Source organism: Scyliorhinus canicula, chromosome 18 (genome assembly GCF_902713615.1).
Source record: "Scyliorhinus canicula chromosome 18, sScyCan1.1, whole genome shotgun sequence".
Lineage (NCBI taxonomy): Eukaryota > Metazoa > Chordata > Chondrichthyes > Carcharhiniformes > Scyliorhinidae > Scyliorhinus > Scyliorhinus canicula.
This window is the reverse complement of record NC_052163.1, coordinates 90,790,456-90,816,505: the sequence shown is the minus strand read 5'-3', so window position 1 is coordinate 90,816,505 and position 26,050 is coordinate 90,790,456. Positions and strand designations below refer to the sequence as shown.

Below are 26,050 nucleotides of genomic sequence, written 5' to 3'. Positions count from 1 at the left end.
TCATTGGAAGTACAGTGTTTTTAAAAATTGGGAATGTCTGCATGAAGAAGACCTGAACTCATCCTGTCAGCGTACCAACCCTAGCCGTCTTACTGCACCTTTATCTGAACTCTGCACTTTCTTAGTACTACATTGTCAGACTAGATTACACATTCAAATATTTGCATGGGCCTTGAACCCACCACCTTCTGACTTGGAAATGGACCAAGCTGGCACTGATTATTTTGGCAAAAATGGTTTGCTTAAATAATAATCATTAATTAATAATAATCTTCTCTAGTATCACAAGTAGGCTTACATTAACACTGCAATAAAGTTACTTGAAAATTCCCTAGTTGCCACTCTCACTGTGGTGCCTGTTCGAGTACACTGAGGGAGAATTCAGAATGTCCAATTCACCGAACAAGCACGTCTTAGAACATAGAACATAGAACGATACAGCGCAGTACAGGCCCTTCGGCCCACGATGTTGCACCGACATGGGAAGTCAAAGACTAAAGGCCATCTAACCTACACTATGCCATTATCATCCATATGCTTATCCAATAAACTTTTAAATGCCCTCAATGTTGGCGAGGTCACTACTGTTGCAGGTAGGGCATTCCACGGCCTCACCACTCTTTGCGTAAAAAACCTACCTCTGACGTCTGTCCTATATCTATTACCCCTCAATTTAAGGCTATGTCCCCTCGTGCTAGCCACCTCCATCCGCGGGAGAAGGCTCTCACTGTCCACCCTATCTAACCCTCTGATCATTTTGTATGCCTCTATTAAGTCACCTCTTAACCTTCTTCTCTCTAACGAGAACAACCTCAAGTCCATCAGCCTTTCCTCATAAGATTTTCCCTCCATACCAGGCAACATCCTGGTAAATCTCCTCTGCACCCGTTCCAAAGCTTCCACGTCCTTCCTATAATGAGGCGACCAGAACTGTACGCAATACTCCAAATGCGGCCGTACCAGAGTTTTGTACAGCTGCAACATGACCTCATGGCTCCGGAACTCAATCCCTCTACCAATAAAGGCCAACACACCATAGGCCTTCTTCACAACCCTATGAACCTGGGTGGCAACTTTCAGGGATCTATGTACATGGACACCGAGATCCCTCTGCTCATCCACACTGCCAAGAATTTTACCATTAGCCAAATATTCCGCATTCCTGTTTTTCTTTCCAAAGTGAATCACCTCACACTTCTCTACATTAAACTCCATTTGGCACCTCTCAGCCCAGCTCTGCAGCTTATCTATGTCCCTCTGTAACCTTCAACATCCTTCCACACTGTCTACAACTCCACCGACTTTAGTGTCGTCTGCAAATTTACTCACCCAACCTTCTGTGCCCTCCTCTAGGTCATTTATAAAAATGACAAACAGCAACGGCCCCAGAACAGATCCTTGTGGTACGCCACTCGTAACTGAACTCCATTCTGAACATTTGCCATCAACCACCACCCTCTGTCTTCTTTCAACTAGCCAATTTCTGATCCACATCTCTAAATCACCCTCGATCCCCAGCCTCCGTATTTTCTGCAATAGCCGACCGTGGGGAACCTTATCAAACGCTTTACTGAAATCCATATACACCACATCAACTGCTCTACCCTCGTCTACCTGTTCAGTCACCTTCTCAAAGAACTCGATAAGGTTTGTGAGGCATGACCTACCCTTCACAAAATCATGCTGACTATCCCTAATCATATTATTCCTATCTAGATGATTATAAATCGTATCTTTTATAATCCTCTCCAAGACTTTACCCACAACAGACGTGAGGCTCACCGGCCTATAGTTACCGGGGTTATCTCTACTCCCCTTCTTGAACAAAGGGACCACATTTGCTACCCTCCAATCCTCTGGCACTATTCCTGTAGCCAATGATGACATAAAAATCAAAGCCAAAGGCTCAGCATTCTCTTCCCTGGCTTCCCAGAGAATCCTAGGATAAATCCCATCAGGCCCCGGGGACTTATCTATTTTCACCTTGTCCAGAATTGCCAACACTTCTTCCCTACGCACCTCAATGCCATCTATTCTAATAGCCTGGGTCTCAGCATTCTCCTCCACAACATTATCTTTTTCCTGAGTGAATACTGACGAAAAGTATTCATTTAATATCTCGCTTATCTCCTCAGCCTCCACACACAACTTCCCACCACTGTCCTTGACTGGCCCTACTCTTACCCTAGTCATTCTTTTATTCCTGACATACCTATAGAAAGCTTTTGGGTTTTCCTTGATCCTACCTGCCAAAGACTTCTCATGTCCCCTCCTTGCTCGTCTTAGCTCTCTCTTTAGATCCTTCCTCGCTTCCTTGTAACTATCAAGCGCCCCAACTGAAACTTCACGCCTCATCTTCACATAGGCCTCCTTCTTCCTCTTAACAAGAGATTTAACTTCTTTGGTAAACCACGGTTCCCTCGCTCTACCCATTCCTCCCTGCCTGACTGGTACGTACTTATCAAGAACACGCAATAGCTGTTCCTTGAACAAGCTCCACATATCCAGTGTGCCCAACCCTTGCAGCCTACTTCTCCAACCAACACATCCTAAGTCATGTCTATTGGCATCATAATTGCCCTTCCCCCAGCTATAACTCTTGCCCTGCGGGGCATACTTATCCCTTTCCATCACTAATGTAAAGGTCACCGAATTATGGTCACTGTTTCCAAAGTGCTCACCTACCTCCAGATCTAACACCTGGCCTGGTTCATTACCCAAAACCAAATCCAATGTGGCCTCGCCTCTTGTTGGCCTGTCAACATATTGTGTCAGGAAACCCTCCTGCACACATTGTACAAAGAACGACCCATCTAATGTACTCGAACTATATCTTTTCCAGTCAATATTTGGAAAATTAAAGTCTCCCATAACAACTACCCTGTTACTTTCGCTCTTTTCCAGAATCATCTTCGCCATCCTTTCCTCTACATCCCTAGAACTATTAGGTAGCCGATAGAAAACTCCCAACAGGGTGACCTCTCCTTTCCTGTTTCTAACCTCAGTCCATACTACCGCGGAAGAATAGTCTCCATCTAGCATCCTTTCCGCCACCGTAATACTGTCCTTGACTAGCAGCGCCACACCTCCCCCTCTTTTGCCCCCTTCTCTGAGCTTACTAAAACACCTAAACCCCGGAACCTGCAACAACCATTCCTGTCCCTGCTCTATCCATGTCTCTGAAATGGCCACAACATCGAAGTCCCAGGTACCAACCCATGCTGCCAGTTCCCCTACCTTATTTCGTATACTCCTGGCATTGAAGTAGACACACTTCAAACCACCTACCTGAACACTGGCACCCTCCTGCGAAGTCAAATCTGTGCTCCTGACCTCTATACTCTCAATCTCCCGTACCCCAAAACTATAATCCAGGTTCCCATGCCCCTGCTGAATTAGTTTAAACCCCCCCAAAGAGCACTAACAAATCTCCCCCCCAGGATATTGGTGCCCCTCAGGTTCAGATGTAGACCATCCTGTCTATAGAGGTCCCACCTTCCCCAGAAAGAGCCCCAGTTATCCAGAAATCTGAATCCCTCCCGCCTGCACCATCCCTGTAGCACGTGTTTAATTGCTCTCTCTCCCTATTCCTCGTCTCACTATCACGTGGCACGGGCAACAACCCAGAGATAACAACTCTGTTTGTTCTCGCTCTGAGCTTCCATCCTAGCTCCCTAAAGGCCTGCCTGACATCCTTGCTCCCTTTCCTACCTATGTCGTTAGTGCCAATGTGGACTACGACTTGGGGCTGCTCCCCCTCCCCCTTAAGGACCCGGAAAACACGATCCGAGACATCACGTACCCTTGCACCTGGGAGGCAACATACCAAACGTATGCAAATTAGGCTGACCGCACTGCACGTATGCAAATTTCCCCAGAACAGCTGATCAGTAGCTCTGCTCTGCTGCCCTCTTCTGGATGCCTCCCTTCACTCAAACTCCTCGGGTCTTCTTCGCAGGTACACCTTCAAATTAGGCTGACCGCACTGCACGTATGCAAATTTCCCCAGAACAGCTGATCAGTAGCTCTGCTCTGCTGCCCTCTGCTGGATTTCAGGACTTGTGGGAGGGAACCGGAGCACCCGGAGGAAACCCATGCCCACACGGGGAGAATGTGCAGGCTCCTCACAGACGGTGACCCAAGCCGGGAATTGAACCCGGGTTCCTGGCACTGAGAAACAACCGTGCTAGCCAATGCAGTACCATCTCAAGCTTTAGGAATGCTTGGTTTTATTTGTTGTACATGTTCCATTTCCAGTGGAAAGTCTGCTATCACTATTTCCACTGTCCTGCATTACAGAGCAGTGAAATAGCTCTACATTTACTTTCACACTGAGTTATAGATTTCTTCTTTTTTTAAATAAATTTAAAATGCCCAATTTTTTTCAATTAAGGGGCAATTTAGTGTGGCCAAATACGTGCGCTGCACATCTTTTTGCATTGTGGGGGTGAAACCCACGCAGACACCAGGAGAACGTGCAAACTCCATACGGACAGACCGGCCAGGTTCTAAACCGGAACTTCGGTGCCGTGACGCAACAGTACTAACCACTGTGCTGCCCTAAGAGTTATAGATTTCTGACTTGTGTCCTACAAGGCTTAACTGCTCCCATGTACGAATTAGTGGCAGTTTCTTCACTGACACAGCGATCTCTCTGCCTTCATCCTGATCAAGCTACTTTGTCTTGTGTTAGTATTGTGCCAGCTCCTGACACGCAGGTCGTCTTGTGGCTAGCCTTAGCAAATCTGACAAGTTCATCTTTGACACTATCCCTTCTTAAATTAAAAATAAATAAATTTAGAGTTCCTGATTTTTTTTTTTTTCTAATTAAGGGGCAATTTAGCATGGTCAATCCACCTAACCTGCACAACTTTTGGGTTGTGTGGGTGAAACGCACGCAAACACAGGGGGAATGTGCAAACTCCACACAGACAGTGATCCAGGGGCAGGATTCGAACCCGGGTCCTCAGCACCGTAGCCAGCAGAGCTAACCACTGTGCCACACGCTGCCCTCTTTGACACTATCCCAAGCTGTGTCTGTCTGTGTCAGGACTCTTGGCATTGCGCAGCATTGTAACAAAACAAACATTTTAAAAGAAACTTTTAAGATTTCACGTCGCAAGGAGATTTCATGCATGTGGAAGGTGAGGAGGGATTTCTTTTTTAATTGCCATTTTTCTCTGGTGGTGGTTCCAAATGCTGCTCTCTGAGAAACATTTAACAGACTATTTGAATAACTTAAATAATTGGCAAAGACAAAGATTTTATCGAAGTTATTGTCTGATTATTTTACAGCAAAATTAATAACATTACCAAATTCTGGTTGTGGCGCTATTCTCCCAAATTATAAATTAAATGTGCCAGTGTTTCTTTGTTGTGGTTGCTAAGGGATTCATGAGGGCAGGCAATGTTGCCAGAACATGGCTATTTTCAAAAGCTGTCCCAGGCCAAGTCTTAGTGGGAGGATCAGGTTTCACTGAAGCAAAGGCAATTTAGTGTGGCCAATTCACCTAGATTGCACACCTTTTTGGGTTGTGGGGGTGAGACACACACAGACACTGGGAGAATGTGCGAACTCCAAATGGACAGTGAACCGGGCTGGGATTGCACCCGGCTCCTTGGGGCCTTGAGGCAGCAGTGCTAACTACGCCAACCTGCTTATTGCCATTTTGGCACAGTTGTGCCTCTGTAGCACTGTGATAATTAGTTTCTCTGACTTTGATGTACTATTTCTTTTGTATAACTTTCCAAAGGAATTGTTTCTCCCATTTGATAATGAAGATGTGTTTGTGAAGCAGTGACACTGAGTTCTGTATGGATTTTCTCCTATGTATCTGCTTCTGAAAATGTCTCCTGAGATACAGCTTCATGATCACTGGCAGCCCTCCAGTAGCTATACATTCCTCTCACCATCAAAATCATGTTAACCGATTGTTTGTCTTTGTTGGATGTAAATTCACTTCCGTGTTTGCTTATAAAACAGTGACAATACTTCTTTTGGTAACTCATTGGTTGTAAAGCACTCTGGGGTGATCTGAAGAAATGCAAGGCACTACACAAGAACAGAATTATCTTTTCCATTTAATGTTATCATAATTGAATTAAATACTTTCCTTGTCTTATCACCAAAGTTATTTTTAATGCCCAGAATGAGTTGTTGGCAAGTGATGGGATGGGGAATTCATAGATGACCGGTATCTGACCTGTTCTGGTCTCATATGTAAAAGATGCAGAGACATTGCTGAAGGTTCAAATGCATAAATGATTCACATGGATGATATCAGACTGAGAGGTTATAGCTATAAGGAACGGCTGAACAAGTTAGGATTTTCTTTTTTCTATGAAAGAGAAGGCTTGAGTTAAGGGGGGGATGGAAGGGTTCTACAATTCATGGGCATTGTTTATCCTGCACTTTCAAGATTTGGATGCCATTGAACATTAGGGGGGCAGGGAAGTGGTGAGTGTATTGTTTATTGTTTACCATGTATGGGATGACCGTGGATTCTCTTTTGATCTGTCTTGTTTTGTATTTGGGATGTAGGGGTGATGTTTGGGCTTGTATGTTGAAGGGGATGCTGGTTGGGGGATTGCTATTGTATTTGTTATTGGTGGTTATCTTTTGTTGGATGTATATTTGATGAAAAAGTGGAAAATGAGGTGAATAAAACTAAAGAAAAAGAAGGCTGCAAGATGATCTGATAGAGATCTTTAAAATTAAACTCTCTAATAGGTTAGCTGTAAGGAAGATGCTTTTACTTCTGCAGGAGTCCATAAAGGGTCGTGCATAAAAGATCATCACGAATAAGCCCAATTAAGAATTCAGCAGAAAAGTCTTTGAAGAATGATGAGAATGTCGAACTTGCTCCTGGATTGAGTTATCATCGTATGAACTTTCAGTCAATATTTCTAAAATTTTGAACACACAATCTGTTCAAATGGTCATTGCATATCATGTGAGCTTTTGGCTTCTGACAACCCTGAGTCTCGAACAAATACCCAATTAAATATGGACATTCACAGCCATCTGGAGACTTCACATATCCCTCTGTTTAAGGATAGGCTGTCAACAAAAGAGCTGTCTCCTTCCAACTAGCTCATCTTTCTGTTTCAACGTGGACAAACAAAACATCAGAAGAAAATACAATGTGTATTCGATTAATACGAATTGATCCCCATCGACCTTCTGTTGTATTATGATCGTTTCACTTCCAAACTAGACTTGATGAATTTCAAAGTGTCAAACAACAACACAGGATGTGTAATCATCACACCACTCCTTTTGGGGGGAGAAAGGAGTTTGAACTTGTGCCAGTCACATGGTGAGACCATTTTTGTGGTCCACCTTAAATATTCAGCAAGAAGCTGAGACAGAGATTCATCTGGCAGCCATTGAACCCACTCAAAGTCAACTAACCACCGAGATAATAAACCGCCATCCCTTGAAGCTGGGGGAAGGAGTCTCCCAAACGGGCTCCAACTTCGAGTTCACCTGAAAACTAACTTCCTGGAAATTCGACTACAAGTGGTTTACTGAAAAACCAACCTAGTAGAAGAACTTCACCTCATCTAAACTACAGCCTGCCCCATCACCTGTATCTTACCTTTGTGTGAATGATGGTATGTGTGAGTCGAGTGAGTGCGACGTCATGTTTTTAAACCTCCAGGGCCAGCCTGTGGTAAATAACCATCCTTATTTTTAAATTCACAAAAGGCTTGCCGCTGGAATTATTTAAATTGGGACAATCACTCAAATAAGAAAAAACACTTCCTCAAATGTAAGGCAAAGTGAGAAAACACAATTTGGCCATGACTGTGTGATATAGGCAAATGGCAGAGGCATTAAAAGGATAGCTAGAAAAGACTGTGAGGGAGAAAAGAATAGAAAGGTATACTGATGGGTGAGATGAAGTAAGATGAGGGTGAGAAGTGGCTAATGTGGACCATAAACACCTGCATAGACCTGGGCTGAATAATCTGGGTGGTATGAAGCTATTGGTTTTGAAGGAATGCAAACAACTAAATGTAACAAGAACATCAGTGCTTTGTCCTTTGTTGTGTTCTCATGTGCATTGGTAAATGCAAGTATTTTATATACAAACAATTTATTGTGCTACAGATTCCTAATTTCTTTCTCCTCCCTACCAAAAAGCCTATTGGCACCATCCCTACTGGCTTCGACCCAGAATTGAACCTGTTCATAATGTCAGTGCTGCAGCGGGTGCTGCATTGTTTGTGACGATCTTTGTTGTATTAATTAAAGTAAAGTGGCAATGGGGTGTGTGTTGGCAGATCAGAAGCTTTGGATAGGATGACCAAACTGAGAACGAAAGCCATGCGGGAGAGAGACGAGCAGAGGGAGATGAAGAAATATAACTACACACTCTTGCGTGTAAGATTTCCAGATGGATACATTTTACAAGGTAATCTTGCTTTTTGGAAAATTTGCAGCCAGTCTGATCATTTGAGTCTTTAAACCGCCAAAACATGTCCCTTTACCCATTTTTTGATTTTAATCTAATAATCCCTTCAATTCTTTTAAATCTTGGTGGAATTATATGTTCAACTAAGTAATTTTATTCTATAAAAGATGAACAAGCAAATATCTAACTGATATTAGAATTATCACAGTAAATAGATATGCATTAGATAGCCTCTGGAATGGTTAGGAAAAAATGTAAAGTCATAATTTTTATAACATTCTTTTGTGCACTATGTTTGATACACAGACCTTTTCTGACTGCAGGACCTTGTGTTCCATACTTTTTGTAAAGATTTCTAATGTATCAACTCTCAAGATGCGAGCAAGAGGAATTAAAACTAAATTAGATCAAATGAAGAGGCTTCTATTGTCACCAAAAAGAGTAGCAAGATTGGGAGGATTTTAGAATTTGGTAAAGAAATTGATTAGCAAAGTAAAAAAGTATTAGAGTAGCACTGGAGAGAGGCATGAAAACATTTCCAAAGGTATGGGAAAAGGATGAGATGAATGAAAGGAATCTGGGCCCATTAGAAGCAGAGGCAGAGAACGTGAAATGGTAATGAGAAATAAGGAAATGACAGAGATATTAAGACCATAAGACATAGGAGCAGAATTAGGCCACTCGACCCATCGAGTCTGCTCCGCCATTTAATCTTGGCTGATATTTTTCTCATCCCCATTCTCTTGCCTACTCCCCATAACCTTTAATCCCCTTATTAATCAAGAACTGTTTTATTTGTCTTCATGGTGGAAGACACAAAACATCTCAAATAATAGAGAATCAAGGGTCTAGTAAGAACGGGGAACTTGAAGAAATCAGTATATGTAAAAAAAAAAGTACTGGAGAAATTAATGGAGCTAAGTAGCGACAAATTCCTTGGACATCATGGCCTCGGGCTTTAAAATGGGTAGCTGCAGAGATAGTGGGTGTATGGATTTAATCTTCCAGTATTCTTTGGAATCTAGAGCAAATCTTAAGGATTGAAGGTAGCAAACAAGCCTGTTGTTAAAGGAAAGAGAAAGAGAGAAAATGTGGAACTATAGTGCTGTTAGCCTAACGTCAATAGTAGACAAGTGCTAAGAATCTCTTAATAAGGAATTAGCAACAGAGCACTTAGAAAATCATAGTATGATTGAGCTGAATCAACATGGATTTATGAAGGGGCAAATAATGTTTGACAAATCTGTTAAGTTTTTTGAAGATGTAACTCGTAGGATAGATATGGTGTGGTGTATTTGGATTTTCAGAACATCTACAAGGTATCAGATAAGGTTTTTACAGTTACGATTTGTGGGACTAGGGATCATATTAGCACGGATTGAACATTGGTCAAACTGAGAATAGGAATAAATGGAGCTTTTTCGGGTTGGGGGGCTGTAATTAGCTGGGTACTGCAAGTTTACTAACGATTAGGTGCAAAGGTAAGTGGTGAGGAGTATGCAAGGAAGCTGCAAAGGGATAAAGACAGGTTGCTGAGTGAACAGGAACTGTTCCAGTACAGCTACAACACTGGCATCCACCCTGTAATGTGGAAAACTGTCCAGGTCTGTCCTGTACACAAAAAAAAACGGCAAATCCAACCCGGCCAATTACTGCCCTATCAGCCTACTTTCCATCATCAGCAAAGTACTGGAAAGAGCCATCAACAGTGCTATCAAGCAGCACTTATTCAGCAATAAATTGCTCACGGACGCTCAGTTTGGGTTCCGGCAGGGTCACTCATCTCCTCACCTCATTACAGCCTTGGTCCAAACATGGACAAAAGAGCTGAATGGCAGAGGTGAGGTGAGAGTGACTGCCCTTGACATCAAGGCAGCATTTGACCAAGTATGGCATCAAGGAACCCTAGTTAAACTGGAGTCGATGGGAATCAGGGGAAAACTCTCTGCTGGTTGGAGTCATACCCGGCAGAAAGAAAGATGGCTGTGGTGATTGGAGGTCAATCATCTCAACTCCAAGATCACACCGCAGGAGTGCTTCAGAGTGGTGTCCTCAGCCCAACCATCTTCAGCTGCTTCATCAATGACCTCCCTTCCATCATAAGGTCCGAGATGGGGATGTTTGTGCTTGACTGCACAATGTTCAGCACTATTCATAACTCCTCAGGTAATGAAGCAGTCCATGTCCAAATGCAGCAAGACCGGGACAATATGCAGGCTGGGCTGACAAGTGGCAAGTTACATTCATGCCACATTCAATGGCATTACCATCACTGAATCCCCCACAATCCACATCCAAGGAGTTACAATTGCTCAGAAACTGAACTGGACCAACCACATTATTACTGTGGCTACCAGGGCAGGTCAAAGTTTAGGAGTCCTATAGCGAGTAGCTCTCTTCCTGACTCCCAAAGCCTGTTCACCATCAACAAGGCACAAGTCAGGAGTGTAATGGAATACTTTCCACTTGCCTGGATGAGTGCGGCTCCAACAACACTCCAGAAGCTTGACACCATCTAGGACAAAGCAGCCCGCTTTGATTGCTCCCCCTTCCACAAACTTTCAAACCCTCACCACCGATAAACAGTGGCAGCCATGTGTACCAACTACAAGATGCACTGCAGTAACGCACCAAGGTTCCTCAGCAGCACCTTCCAAACCCACTGGGGGTTCCCTTCCAAGTCACTCACCACCCTGATTTGGGCATGTATCACTATTCCTTCACTGTCGCTGGGGCAACATTCTGGAACTCCCTCCCTGATAGCACAGTGGGTGTACCTACACCCCAAGGACTGCAACAGTTCAAGAAGACAACTCATCAGCACCTTCTGAAGGGCAAGTAGGGATAGGCAATAAATGCTGGCCTAACCAACGACGCCCACATCCTGGAAATTATTTTTTTAAACTAGGCAGCCGGTCCTGGGAGAGAAATCATGCGCCCTGTTGCTTCTCCTGTTTGCAGGCCCCTACTCTCCATACCATATTTTGATTATTCTGGGTGAATGAAGGAGAGAGGGAGGAATGATACGAGTCCGGAGAGAGTAATGTTGGTTATTACACAAGGAAATGGTTTTTCTTACAGGGGCCATGGGATTTTAAAATCTTCAGCTAAAGCTGCAGGAGAGGCAAATGGCTGCTTGTTTTAGCAGCACCGCTGTCCATGCAGCGCTGAAGGTGGCTGGCCCTTAACCTGGGGGTGCTCTAGCCCTGGAGAAAGAGAGGCTTTGATTCCAGAGGCCTGGCACAGGTGGCCTCACTAATCCTGTCCTACCTTTAACATCAACTGGAGCCATTGCAAGATAGGAATCCCTGCCAGGCCCACCCCGGGACTGGCCGAATCGAGACACATTATCACAACTTGGTAATAGAACATAGAACAGTACAGCACAGAACAGGCCCATCGGCCCTCGATGTTGTGCCGAGCAACGATCACCCTACTCAAACCCACGTATCCACCCTATACCCGTAACCCAACAACCCCCCCTTAACCTTACATTTTAGGACACTACGGGCAATTTAGCATGGCCAATCCACCTAACCCGCACATTTTTGGACTGTGGGAGGAAACCAGAGCACCCGGAGGAAACCCACGCACACACGGGGAGGACGTGCAGACTCCACACAGACAGTGACCCAGCCGGGAATTGAACCTGGGACCCTGGAGCTGTGAAGCATTTATGCTCACCACCATGCTATCGTGCTGCCCAAATGTTTATTTATTTTTTCTTAAAGTGCCCAATTAATTTCTTCTTCCAATTAAGGGGCAATTTAACGTAGCCAATCCACCTACCCTGCACATCTTTGGGTTGTGGTGGTAATACCCACACAGACACGGGAGAATGTGTAAACTCCACACGGACAGTGATCCACGGCTGGGATCAAACCTAGGTCCTCGCGCCATAAGGCAGCAGTGATAACCACTGTGCCACCGTGCAGCCACTGCTCGGTTATGTTTCTGATGATTGATATCACCTGGTTTGATTCCTGCTTGTTCTTCCACTACACTCTCCATCGCTCTTCACTGGTCTGTGACTGCTTGCTTTCCCCTCAAACCCCAGCAGTTCCTGGGGCCCTCGTCCTCCCTGACATGTGACTATTAACTATTAACCCTTCACGAGGTGGTGTATACATGACGTCAGTGCCATTCATTGAACACATTACTGCAACACATGACCTCCATTGCCACCACACCTCCTGCTGCCTAGCACTTGACACTGTCACCACCAATCATCACAGTCCTATAAGACGTGACTCCCATTGCTGCCTATGGCTATCCAACATGTGATCATGGGGTCACAGCTTTAGAATAAAGGGTTGGCTTCCTCAAAATGTTTGGAATTCTCAAAATCAGGGAACTGTGAATGGCCAACTACTGAGTATATTCAAGGTGGAGACTGATGATTTTCATGTACTAAGGGAATGTGTGGATATGCGGATAGTTTGGGAAGATGCATCGGAGATCAACCATGACCTTACTGAATGGTGGAACAGGCTCCAAGATCCAAATGTCATCTTTGCCTCTCATTTCTCATGGCCTCATATTCTCTTCACTCCTCTATTAATATGTAGTCAGTTCCAATAACTTAAAAGTCCTTTGATGGGCTTATTTCTCATTCCTGCATCCTCTATGCGTAGGATATGTGCTGCACACCTTTATTAAGGCTCTCGTTGGGATTTCAAATTTGTTTGGGCAAAGGAATTGAATATTGTATCTTAATGTTGACGTGAACCTAATAGTATTATTCTTGAATAAAATGATGCTTAACCCAACAGTTTGAAAAAAATGTGTGGGATTCCACTGAGGCCATCAATGTCTGATTTTGGAAGGAAGAATGTGGAGCGACAGTAACAAATAAGGGGAGAAACTCTTAAGCAGGTGCAGGAACAAAGGGACCTTTTATGCAAGTCAATTGAAGGTGGCCGGGAATGTTGAGAGCAGTTAATAAAGCATAGAGGAGGAAGAAGGCATGTTGAACGTGTATAATATATGAGCTAGGCCTCATTTGGAGTACTGCGCTCAATTTTGGGTGCCTTGCTTGAAGAAGGAAATGAAGGCATTGGAGAAAGTACAGAGGAGATTCACAAGAATTATTCTAGTGGTAAATCATGTCTCTGGTGGAAAGAAAGGAGATGGAGGTGGTGGTGGCACTGGACGCAGAGACGGTATTTGATTGGGTAGAGTGGGGTTATTTGATGGCAGAATTGGCAGAGTTCGCGGTGTGGGCACGACTGTTATATAACCAACCGATGGCGAGTGTTCGCACCAATCATATGAATTTGGGGTACTTTGCGCTGCACCGTGGTTTGAGGCAGGGGTGTCCTATGTCCCTTCTGTTGGTTTTAGAGCCTTTGGCAATCGGGCTAAGGAGCTTGGGGTTGTGGAAGGTGATAGTGAGGGGGGGGGGGGGGGGGGGGGGGGAGGTATTTGTGGAGGACCATCGGGTCTCCTTATATACTGTTGATCTGTTACTGTATATTTCGGAGCCGAGCACATCGGTTGGGGTCGTAATGGGGCTGCTCCAAAGATTTGGGTCGTTCTTGGTGTATAAATTGAACCTAGGCAAGAGTGAGAACTTTATGGTCTCCCGGCAATGGTGGGGGGGCTGCCCTTTTGTCTGGCGGCAACCCACTTTAGGTACTTGGGGGTGCAGTGGTGTGGAATTGGGGTGGGCTCCGGAGGTATAATTTTACTAGTTTTGTGGGGAGGGTAATGGCTGATTTGGCAAGGTGGGGCAACCTCCCTCTGTCATTGGTGGGCCGGATGCAGGCAGTTAAAATGAATGTGCTACTGCGATTTTGTTCCTGTTTCAGTGCCAGGTCTTGCAGAGAGGGTGTCAGGCGGGGGGCCTAGGTTCCCAAATTTACTGTACTATTACTGGGCGGGAAACGTGGAGAAGGAGCGGGGCTGGGTTAAGGAGAGGGAGACCCGATGAGTTAAGATGGAGGAGGGGTTGTGTAGGAGGTCGGGGTTGCAAGCGCTGGCAACAGCGCCGCTTCTGATGGCACCGGGTAAGTATTCGGGGAGGATGGATGTGAGGTTTCGGAGATGGGACAGGAGGAGTTTAAGGAAATGAAGAATTTGTTTCTTGAGGGACGATTCGCAAGCTTGGAGGTGTTGTGAGAGAAGTACGGATCAGCAAATGGAGAAGGATTTAGATACCTGCAGGTTGAGATTTTACAAGGGGAGGGGCATGGAGACAGGGGTTGTGTTGGCGATCTACGGGAGGATCCTGGAGGAGGATAGGGTTACAGTGAAGTGGGAAGAAGAGCTCGGGGGAGGGGGGGGAGGTGCTGTGAAGGGTAAACGCCTCAATCTTGTGCGCGAGTCTGGAACTGATACAATTGAAGGTATTGTATAGGGCACACTTCATAAAACCAAAGATGAGCCAGTTGTTTGAGGGGGTTGTGGAGGATGTCTGTGAGTAATGTTGGGGGGGGGGGGGGGGGGGGGGGGGTCATGTTTTTAAAAAATATTTGTTTGTGGGATGGGGTCGTCGCAGGCTGTGCCAACATTTATTGCGCATCCCTATTTGCCCCTTGGGGGCAGTTAAAAGCCAACCACATTGCTGAGGATCTGGAGTCACATGTCGGTCAGACCTGCTAAGGCTAGCAGATTTCCTTCCCTAAACGACATTAGTGAACCAGATGGGTTTATAAGATGATCTACAATGGTTTCATGGTCATCATTCGACTTTTAATTCCAGATTTTTATTGAATTCAAATTTCACCATCTGCAATGGCAGGACTTGAACCTGGGTCCCCAGAACATTACTCTGGGTTTCTGGTTAACTGGTCCTGTGACAATACCAATATGCCACTGCTTCCCCTGTGCATATGTTTGGTCCTGCCCGAAGTAGGAAAGGTAGGAAGCACGGTAGCACAAGTGATTAGCACAGTGGCTTTACAGTGCCAGGGTCCCAGGTTCGATTCCCTGCTGGGTCACTGTCTGTGCGGAATCTGCACGTTCTCCCCGTGTCTGCGTGGGTTTGCTCTGGGTGCTCCGGTTTCCCCTCTCAGTCCAAAGACGTGCAGGTTAGGTGGATTGGCCATGATAAATTGCCCTTAGTGACCGAAAAAGGTTCGGCGGGGTTATTGGGTTACGGGGATAGGGTGGAAGTGAGGGCTTAAGTGGGTCGGTGCAGACTCGATGGGCCGAATGGCTTCCTGTACTGTATGTTCTATTGGCAGGAGGCATTTAGCACTATCTCGGGGGTTTTACATATGAATATGGAGCCTGGCCCTATAGAACCTGTTTTTTGGGGTGTTGGACCGGCCCGAGTTGCAGGTGGGTGTGGGGCACATGTTTTATTCTTCGCCTCACTGATCACTCGTGTAGGGGGTCTTGTTTGGGTGGAGGTCAGCTTCTCCACCCTGTTCCTCGGCGTTGGCACGGGAACCTGATGGAATTTTTGACTGGAGAAGGTGAAGTTTGAGTTGAGGGGGGGTGAAGGGGAGATCCTACCATTCTTGGGTTTGTTTATTATGCACTTATGGGAGTTGGTTGCTGTTGAATGCTAAGGGTAGAGGGAGTGGGGGTTTGTTTTCATTTTTGTTTTAGGTTTTATATTTTTGGGGTTCTGTTTTTGTTTACTTTCTTTGAATTATGTAAATTATGGTGATAAATGATTCTAGGGATAAATAACTAAGATAGACCGGTGAGGGTGGGCATGTTTTCCTTGGAGAAGAGCAGGCTGAGAGGAGACTTGATCGCGGTATTCACGATTCTGAGGGGTATGTACAGGGTAACTAGTGAGGAATGTTCTCAGTCAAGAACACATTAAGAACTGGAGGGCACAAATACAAAATAATGGGCAAAAGGAGCAGAAGTGATGCGGGGAAAGTTTCTTTCACCCAGAGGGTGCTTGGAGTCTGGAACAAATTTCCCGAGAGGGTGGTGGAGGCAGGTTAAATTGAGGGAATTGGATTGCTATGTGCAAGGTTACGGGAATAAGGCAGGAGAGTGGGATTAGGGAGAATGCTCTTTCAGCGAGCTATTGCAGACTCGATAGGCCGAATAGTCTCCTTCACTAGAAAGATTCTGTGATCTAAAGCTGATTCATCCGTATGTATCAGATTTGGTTTTTTTTACTGCATGTAGAACAAAGTAAATTTAAATCTCCCCTTTTTTTGGTGGTAAATTTATTGAGAGCATTCCTTCCTTCCAGGGACGTTCTATGCCCGAGAGAGGATTTTAGCTCTTCGGGAATTTGTCCACAGTGTTCTGGAAAAAGACTGGATTCCTTTCGAACTGGTGGCTCCTGGAGGACAGAAACTGAAAGATGAATCTGCAATGTTTATTGAAGTGGGATTGGTAAACTGCTTTACAATTTCCCCGTTCAACTTTGTTTTTTCCTTTATACCAGGGGTTAGGATGTCTCCCTGTTCCTTCATTCCATTGATGCTATTGAAAACAATTCGACAGGAGGTGCTCCTAGGTGACCTGTTCCTCCCTCACCTCTTATACTGAAGAACCATCTGTTCTTTTGGCATAACAAGCTATTCAAATTTCCTGCCTTCTGCAGAAGGGAGACGATTGGTGCTACTCATTTTATTTCCTATTATGGGTCTTTGTATGTGGAGAGTAGGAAATTGCAGGAATGCCAACATCTACATGATTGGTCCATGTGCTCTGGTTCTCTGGGCATAAAGCAAATAGTGAGCACAAGAAAGGATTGACTGGCGAAATGAGAATTGTTATAAACGCTAGTTCATGTTTCAAGTAGTGGCCTTTATGCTACTTTCCAGTTTTTCTACTTAGATATTTTCTCTACGGATGCAGATGTGAATTTCCAGTATCTTTTTGATTCATTATCATCTGATGTGTGGACAAGCTGAAAATTATGGAAGGAGGGAGAGGACTAGTATTCAGTCAATGTAGGTAATCAAAAGGATTGTCAGGGTTTGAAAATTGCAGCTATGAGGAGAGATTTGCTTAGGCTAGGGTTGTTTTCCTTAGAACAGAGAGGAGGCTGAGGGGTGACCTAATTGAGATGTGCAAAATTGAGGGGCTGAGACAGGCAAGACTTGTTTCCCCGAGCTGAGGGGCCAGTTACTGGGGCACAGATTTAAGATAGAAGGATTACAGGGGATCAGAGGAAAAACATTTTCACCCAGAAGGTGGTGGGTGTTTGGAATTTACTGCCCGAATTGGTGGTTTGAGCTAAAATGCTCAATTCATTTAAAGGTTACCTGGATCTGCATCTGAAATGCTATAACCTGAACCCTACGGATCAGGTGCTGGGAAGGTGCGATTAAAACGAGCAGCTGGTTCCTTTTTCCCTCTTTTCCTTTTGGCCAGTGCAGACACAATGGGCTGCATGGCCTCTTTCAGCACCGTAGTTTTTCTATGGTTCTATGGAGTATAGGTCTTCAAGCTATTATGGGCCAGGGTTGAGAGAACCCCAAAGTGTATCATGGAGTTCACCTGACGCACAACTTTTAATAGATTGTGGTATGGGGAGCACACGGCTCACTCTACAGGTGTGGTACAGCAGAAATGGAAAAGTGTTTTTTAAAGCAAAATAATGTTTATTCTATGAACTCAAGTTAACCTTTTAAAAACATACAGAGAACATCTTAGCAACCATTAATTCAAATACACCCCCCAAAGAATACGACACTAAGTAATCCTTAAGCTGTCCTTTTAACATCCATAAGACTTTAAAAAAACCTTTAAACAGAAGCACAGCAGGTTAAAATCACTACTGAGAGCAGTTATTAGTTTTAAATCACCAAAGGATCCATTTACAGTTTTTAGATTACAGAGAGAGACTAATAGCCCTTCTGGCTGTGACTGCAACTATCCAGCTCTGAAAACAAAACTAAAACACACCCTGCAGCAAACAGCCTAAAATGAAAGTAAAAAGCTGACCCAGCCCAGCCACACTCTGACATCACTGATAAATACCCATTTCTTAAAGGTACATTTCTTAAACACACATTTCTTAAAGGTACTCTCACATGACAAAGCCCAATGGCCCATTTTAAACTTGCAGCCCTGACATTTTGCTCTTTTTGTTTGCAGGTTCCTGCTGCTTTGCTCACCTTGACATGGGACGCAGAGGTCCTATCTGATCTTGAGGCTGCAGGACAAAGTCATACCAGCATGCTCAAACAAGAACTGCTGTCTAATGTCCAGACACTTGTATAAGTAAAAATGGACTGCCATACACCATTTGAATGTTGTATGTAAATTTATTTTGTATAATATATATGGAATCATGTTAATACTGTATCACGGGGAAGAATAATCAAGAGTTTTTCTGGAACTGTTTGAAGTGGCACGGTTCAAGGCAGGTGCGTACGTTGTGATATTAATATGCCATACTATACAGCAACCTTTAGATGTAACTTCTTGGATGTACAGTTTCCACTTTTCGCCTGGCCTATTTACGGAGGTACTTGCCAAAGGGAAGAAAAACGAAGTGGGTCTGAACCCAAGCTTTTAAGTGTAACCACAATGAGTAGTGAGGCTGATGTTTAATGGATCAATTCTTAGGAAGTTCAGCATGTTGAGTTTGAACTATGAGTGTAGGAGCATTCCTTCCAAAAATACAAGAACCTGGTTGCAAAGAAGGCAGCAAGAAAAGATTTGAGCATTGATAAACCACTGATACTGAATTTGGTTTTGAGCAGGATTTGGTCTTGGTGTTAGTTTTACTATGTTATTCACCAAAATGTCCTGAGCTTAGTATTATAGTATCAGGTAGTGCTGCTGTGTTATCACTGCCCCTTTACCTTCTGACTTCCTGGCCTGGATTCAGATGATTATTTGTAATATTGTCCAGATCTCATGATTGGATTATAGCTGATACTTGCTGAGGTCTTCTATATTCTGTAGTGTATGCAGCATGATAAAATAAGTATGTTGTCAACTGCCAAGGGTTGGCATTTTGTACTTCGTCATATAGTTTCAGAAAAGAACCTGATTTTGCAAGAGAACACCTGAGACTGAATTGACTACAAACACAAAATTTTAATTCAGTGGCAGTGGCGATGTCACTCGGTTGGGATAGTAGAAGCCCTGTGGTTTTCCATTTTTTATAAGCAGGTCTGTGAGCCTTCAGTAAAAATTGAAGCAGTTTAGTGACAGCATATGGAGTTGGTGGAAAGCTACGTTTACACAACCTTCTTCGCATTGATACAAAATGTTTCCATTTGGAATTGGATTGGACTCTACTCATTTACCTGCGAGCTGGTTGATGTATTCTTTTGCATTTCCTATTCTCATCAGGTTTGTAGAATTCTTTGGCTATTATTCAGAGGGTGAAATATGATGCTCTAATTTAACAACGTATTCCTGATGTCAAAATTTTGTCTGTAAATTATTCCACTCGCTCAGTTTCTTTTGCACTGTTTGTAGTAAACCTGTTTTGATACAGTATTAATATGTACCCGACAGCACACTATATATCTACAATATTGCTGGTTAGCAACAAATTCAATATTATTATTGGGCTAGCAATGTAGTATGTCTAACACTTAACATTTATTATGTAAATGGATTTCTAAAAAAGGTTGAAGTTATAATTTTATTCAATACTAATGTATAGTTGATCAGTCAGGAGTGTGATGTGTCCTCCAGGTGTATAGTTCATAAATTACACCAACATATTTGATTTATATGGCACCCAGATAATTTCAAAGCATTTGCTAGTTGAATTGCTTCTAAAAGTATGGTGTCTATTGTGGAACTAAACCATGCAAACCAGGAAAGACACGGATGCCCCCATCTTTCCTGAGTTTACTGATTTTTTAAAGGGGTCAACGCGGTACAGATGCAGCCATTTGCCTCAGCAGCCTTGTCTGAGTCTGGCGCAAGGTACTGTTTAGCACAGGGCTAAATCGCTGACTTTGAAAGCAGGCCAGCAGCACGATTCAATTCCTGTAACAGCCCCCCCCCCCCCCCCCCCCCCCAGCCGAACAGGTGCCGGAATGTGGCGACTAGGGGCTTTTCACAGTAACTTCATTTGAAGCCTACTTGTGACAATAAGCGATTTTCATTTCATTTTCAGGTAGGCATGTGTTCCTACACCTGATTACGTCATGTGAGTTGGGTGAGGTCAGGATTGGATGTGCTCTTAACCTCCCTGTTGAATTCTTCATCAAAACTTGTAGATCTTGTGCAAATTGACACGTTGGTAGGCCAGTGGTCATAGATTGATGCTGAACAAATATTGGGAATGGGGAACTTCCCTTTGTGCAAATGGTTGTGGGTTCAAGCATCACACCACAAGAACATAATCTAGGTTGCCCCATCGGTACAGTAGAATGAAAGTTATCATAGTTTTGGAGGTGTTTCTTTTTAGATAAAACATTGAATCAAGGCCCTGTTATTGCTGAGGTGCATATAAAACCTTCATAGCACTTCCAAAGAGATGCAGGGGGCATTCTCCGTATCTTACTCTACATTTATCTTTCACCAAAAGCAGATAAATTGATAATCACCTTGTATACAAATTGGTTCCTGCGTTTACATGCAAAATTGTGACTACACCTAAAGTAAGCATTACTGTGAAATGCCTGAAGAGGATGTAAAAGGAGAACTATAAGTGCATATCCTTCTTTATAGCACTTGGTTTTGCAACATGAAATGAAGCATTAATTTAAAAAAATGTTTTTGAACGAAAAAAACTTGTAAATGTGCTCTATCTTAATAGTTTAATATACAAATTATAAACTCAATTCCAGATTATCACCAGACCATATCCAGTTGGAGAGCAGAATTTTGAAAGTGTGATTCCAACAGTGGCTTTTAAGTTACGGTAGCACTTTAAAAAAAATATTTGTTAAGATGCATGGCCTGCGTAGACTTTACCAAACATCTGGGGCAACGTTGCGCTTCTTTGATCTGATTACGCTCTTGTGTTTCAATTACTTTAGATGCATACCATACTGTTAATGGAACCATTAAATAGTCAGGGACCCGCCTCCATCTATGCATTGAATGCAGGCTGAGCTGTTATTCTTGGGTCAGTATTAGTTTTGTATCTCTAGTAACAATGAACCTTTAGACGTCATTTAAAGGCACTTAAGTAGGCATTACATCAAAGAGCTTACTCAGTAACTGCATGTTTTTACACAGCTGTTTATCCTATTCGTACTTATTTACCATTGCAGAATGACCTTGCGTTCAAAACTAAGCGAAGCTGAGATTTGATTAAAGCAGTAAATTTTGATTACAGGCCAACCATGAATAACTTCTTTTTGTGAAAACAATTTTGCTTCCAGTCAAGAAGCTTTCCCACGTTTTAAACTTGTAAAGCACCTTGGTCACTTCTTATAGAAAGGAATGCACACTGGAAAAAGCCGTTGAGTAACCTGTTTCAAGCTTAAGACCTAATGCAGCACCATTCCGTTAGTTCAGTGCTTAGTTTCTTCTTCCTCCAGTGCTGATTCTACCTGGGGTACAGTTCAGCAGATGCTTAGTTCTCCCTTGAACGTTGCCACCAACTTGCAGAATAACATAATTGAGCACATTGTTTTTATTTGCCACTGTTCATGTTGGTGTTTTCACTTAGGATGGATTTTATTTCAATTTTAGCTTGGGCACGTATGCTAATTATTTGTAACCTCGCAGCCAAGTCATGTATTTATACTTGTATAATAACTACTGACCCAGACAATAACTAGTCTTTAGAAAGTTGGAAATTAAATTGTATCATCAAACTTCTGAGCACTGATAATATGTATTAATGATTGGCCCCACACAAAATATTGAATGTGCTGTATTTAAAATGGGGTCCCTACTCCCAGAAATATATTGTCAGTTTATGATTTTGTTACTGATGCAGAAACAGAAATCACTGCCTATTCCTCAAAGACTCACCACCTGAGAAATTGTGTAGTAGAAGGATCTTATTTTCCAAGGAGCTAGTTAATCACTTTTGTAAATTATCCCTGTAATTTACAAAGCTACTGCTGCTAAGTAATGGGTTGGGATATTAAATGTATGAAAACTGCCATTGTCCTGATCTTGAGTTTCCATAATTCACTTGTTGGACAAACTAATTACTCAACAATTTGACCATTAACATAGTTCCATATTATTGGGTTAACTGCATCTTACAGATTTATTGGTTATTAAAATTTGTCTGGAGTGCAAATCTTTATCATTGAAAGTTTATCCCAAGTGTTCTTTACCTTGCAGCTAAGGGACAATACAAGAATAACATTCACATCTTAATCTAATCTGTTCCAAGTTGAACTCTTGAGTACCAAGATGAATCTGCTGGTTGATATTACTCATTGAAGGCATGTGGTATTGAAGAATATACAAAAACTTTACACATTGCAGGATCACTGTGCAGGACCACTTTAATGTGCAAACAAACAGGAATGGACCACCCTAGTTGAGGAATATTAGAAAGTTTTGACTCCTAGGAGAAACAATAATATTTAATCTTAGTGTCACAAGTATCCTCACATTAACACTGCAATGAAATGCTGTGAAAATTCCCGTCGCCACACTCTGGCCCCTGTTCAAGTTCACTGAGGGATAATTCGGAATGTCCAATTCACCTAACAAGCACGATCACATTCTTGTGGCTAGCCATAAACAGGTTTGGGATAAGAATGGCCACTTAAACAATCATCTAGATAACTGTCCAATCTGGAATCAGTGTGAAAAGTATGGCAATGTCTATCTAGCTATGTTATTCCAATCACAACACCATTACTAATAGGCTATTGATATTAATCCTCTGACTGAATAATCTAAATCAATTTGTCTACCTGGTTTTCATATCCTTCCTTGAGCCGGTGGAATCCATTATCCATGCTCACCTGGTCTCATAGAAAATAGGAGCAGGAATAGGCCATTTGAGTCTGTTCTGCCATTCAACTCCGTAACCTATTCCTGTTTTCTCTCCAGATCCTTTGATCCAAGAACTATATTTAACACCTTAAAAACATGCAATGTTTTGGCCTCCACTACTTTGTGGTAGTCAATTCCACAGGCTTACCACTCTGGGTAAAGCAATTTCTCATCTCAGTTTTAAATACTTTATCTTGTATTCTTAGCATTCTGGCACATCCATTGGGAACACCCTTCCTGCATCTAGTCCTGTTAAGAATTTTAGATTTCTGAGATTCTATTCCCCCCGCAATTCTTAACTTCTGGTGAGTATAATTCTAACCAACTCTTAAGTCAGTCCTGCCATCCCATGAATCAGCCTGGTAGACTTTTGCTGCACTCCCTCTACAGCAGGAACATTTTTGAGACCAAAGCTGCACACAGTATTCTAGGGGTGGTCTCACCAAGGCCATGAATAATTGCATCAAAATATCCCTGCTCCTGTACTTATGAAAGCCAGCATACCACTTTCCGCCTCCTGCACAAGTATGCTTACTTTCAGTGGCTGGTTTAAGAGGATACCCAGGTAGTGTTGAACATTCACTGCTCAATTTATAGGCATTCAGATAATTTGCCTTCTGCTACATTTATCCACATCCTGCATCTGCCATGCATTTCTCTGCTCACTGAAGCTTGTTCAAATCACAAGCATCCCTGTATGCTGCTCACCCTCCTTTGTGTCATATGCAAATGTACATTTAGTTCCCTCATCTAAATCATTAATATATTGTGAATCATTGGAGTTCTGGTACTGATCCCTGCAGTTACCAATTATTCATTGCCTGCCATTTGGAAAAACATTCATTTAATCATGTTTCCCATCTGCTGCCCATACTCTCTACCCCCTGCCATTCATGGAGTTTAATTTTTATACCCAAATCGTTTGTGGGACTTTGTCAAAAGCTTTCTGAAGGCTGAATAAACCACATCCACTGACTCCGTCAACTCAACTAGTTACATCCCCAGTAAGATTTAGTAAATGCATGCCGACTAGGCCTGATCATGCCAATTTTCCAAGTGGCTCTACTAGTACATGTTTGTAATGGACTCCAGCATTTTCCCCACTACTGAAGTCAGGCTGACTGAACTCTAATTCCCTGTCTTTAAATGGTGGGGTTACATTAGCTATGCTCCAATCTGTAGGAATTGTTCCAGAGGCTCTCTTGGAAGATGACCACTAATGCGTTCTATTATTTCTAGGGGTACTTACCAATCTTCAATTCCCCCTCACTAAACCCATTGTTCCGGTACTTTATTTGTGACAAGTATCTATTTAGTTGGTCAGCCATTTTTGTTTGTTCTTTATTATAAATTTGCCTATTTTGGATGAAGGGACTTATATTCACCTTCACCAATCTTTTTCTCTTCACGTACCAATGAGCTTTTATGTTCTATGTTCATGCATTTTTCCCTTCAAATCCTAAACTGTTCCTAATCCCAAGATTTTTTTTCTGGTCAACTTGACGCTTCCCGCGATCTAATACAATCCCTTAAACTGTGTTTAGGCCACCTTTTTGGTTTCACTAACACCAGATTGGAATGAACAATTGTTGCTGTTCACCCAAGTGCTCTCTGAATGTTTGTCCTTCTATCATCATATGTAACATTCCCTGTTCTATCATAGCCAACTTGTGCCTCACACCATCATGGTTTTCTTTATTTAGGTTCCAGGCCCTAGTCTCAATCAACTACATCACTGTCTTAATGAAAAATTCTATTGTTTTGTTACTCAACCCCAAGGAGCTTTGTACAATTAGATTACCAATTATTCCTTTCTCGAATGGTCTGTTCTTCAGAAAATCATCCCATGTACACTCCAGGAATTTATCCTCTTACAGTATGGTAATTATTGATTTGCTCAAATTAAAGTCATCCATAAGTACAGATGTACCTTTATTGCTCGTCTCTCCTGCTTAAACCATTCCCAACCTCACCACTATAGTTTAGGGCAGTGGTCCATATACAACCACCACTAACATTTTTTGACCCTGGGTGTTTTCAGATCCACCCATACAAATTCCACTTATTGACAGATAGTCTGATCCTTTTCAGAGTCAAGTGCAACACCAAGGGGTGGGAGCAGTTTGGTTCAGCCTCAACAGAAACCTCAATGGATGCACTGATTGGGAACAGTTAAAGAAAATGGTTTGTTTTCCCCTAATGTTTACAGCTCATCCAGCATTGATAATTGTTGAGGCAGTGATGGTGAGATAGAGCTGGTATCACCAATTTACATGTAGAAACATTTGAGAACTAGTGGTCTAAAGATAGATCCTGGGGTGGCATAAACACCCATGGAAGAGGATCTATTGTAAATTATTCTTAGCTACAATTGGAGCAGGATAGAACAAATGACTCATCAAATTGAGAGGGCTGCAGAGATGTTGGGAGGATGGTGTGATCACTTAAAGGCTACAGCCAGATTAAAGATGATTAATTGCCTAAATCACTACTTTTTGTTTAGTGTATATATTACCCAAAACAGATCCTCAGTTTACTGCCAGTTTTAGAACCAAATTTGCAATACTTTCCTCGTTGATACCATTGTAATCCTCCTATTACTTTCAAAAAGCCTTCCCTCCCCTCAAATATCCTGCACATTTCAGAGCTGAAAAGCCCAATATGCACAGTAGCAGGGGGAAGTTTAACAGTCTAATGCCTCATTCAGGTTTTAAAGTCATGAAATCAAAATTGGATTATTACTAAGTATACACAATGCAAGATTAGGAGGAAACTGTAGATTGTAAATACAGATTAGATTAAAAAGACATACCAAA

The 26,050-nt window shown here is 42.9% G+C and overlaps 1 protein-coding gene across 4 annotated transcripts in view; it reads left to right on the top strand.

The window, feature by feature from the left end:
* Positions 1-25,157, top strand: part of ubxn6 (UBX domain protein 6) — a 65,474-nt gene extending 40,317 nt beyond the window's left edge. The window contains exons 9-12 of one of the 4 annotated variants that reach the window (XR_005457974.1): positions 8,290-8,420; positions 16,585-16,730; positions 18,444-19,622; positions 19,653-25,157. Coding sequence is in view for 3 of the 4 variants with exons in the window: in XM_038777230.1 (XP_038633158.1) it covers positions 8,290-8,420; positions 16,585-16,730; positions 18,444-18,569 (403 nt within the window). In the remaining variant the exon portion in view is untranslated. Of the gene's footprint in view, positions 1-8,289; positions 8,421-16,584; positions 16,731-18,443 lie in introns of all 4 variants that reach the window. The other 3 variants (XM_038777231.1, XM_038777230.1, XM_038777232.1) reach the window with 3 other exon arrangements.
* The last annotated feature ends 893 nt before the right edge of the window (positions 25,158-26,050 follow it).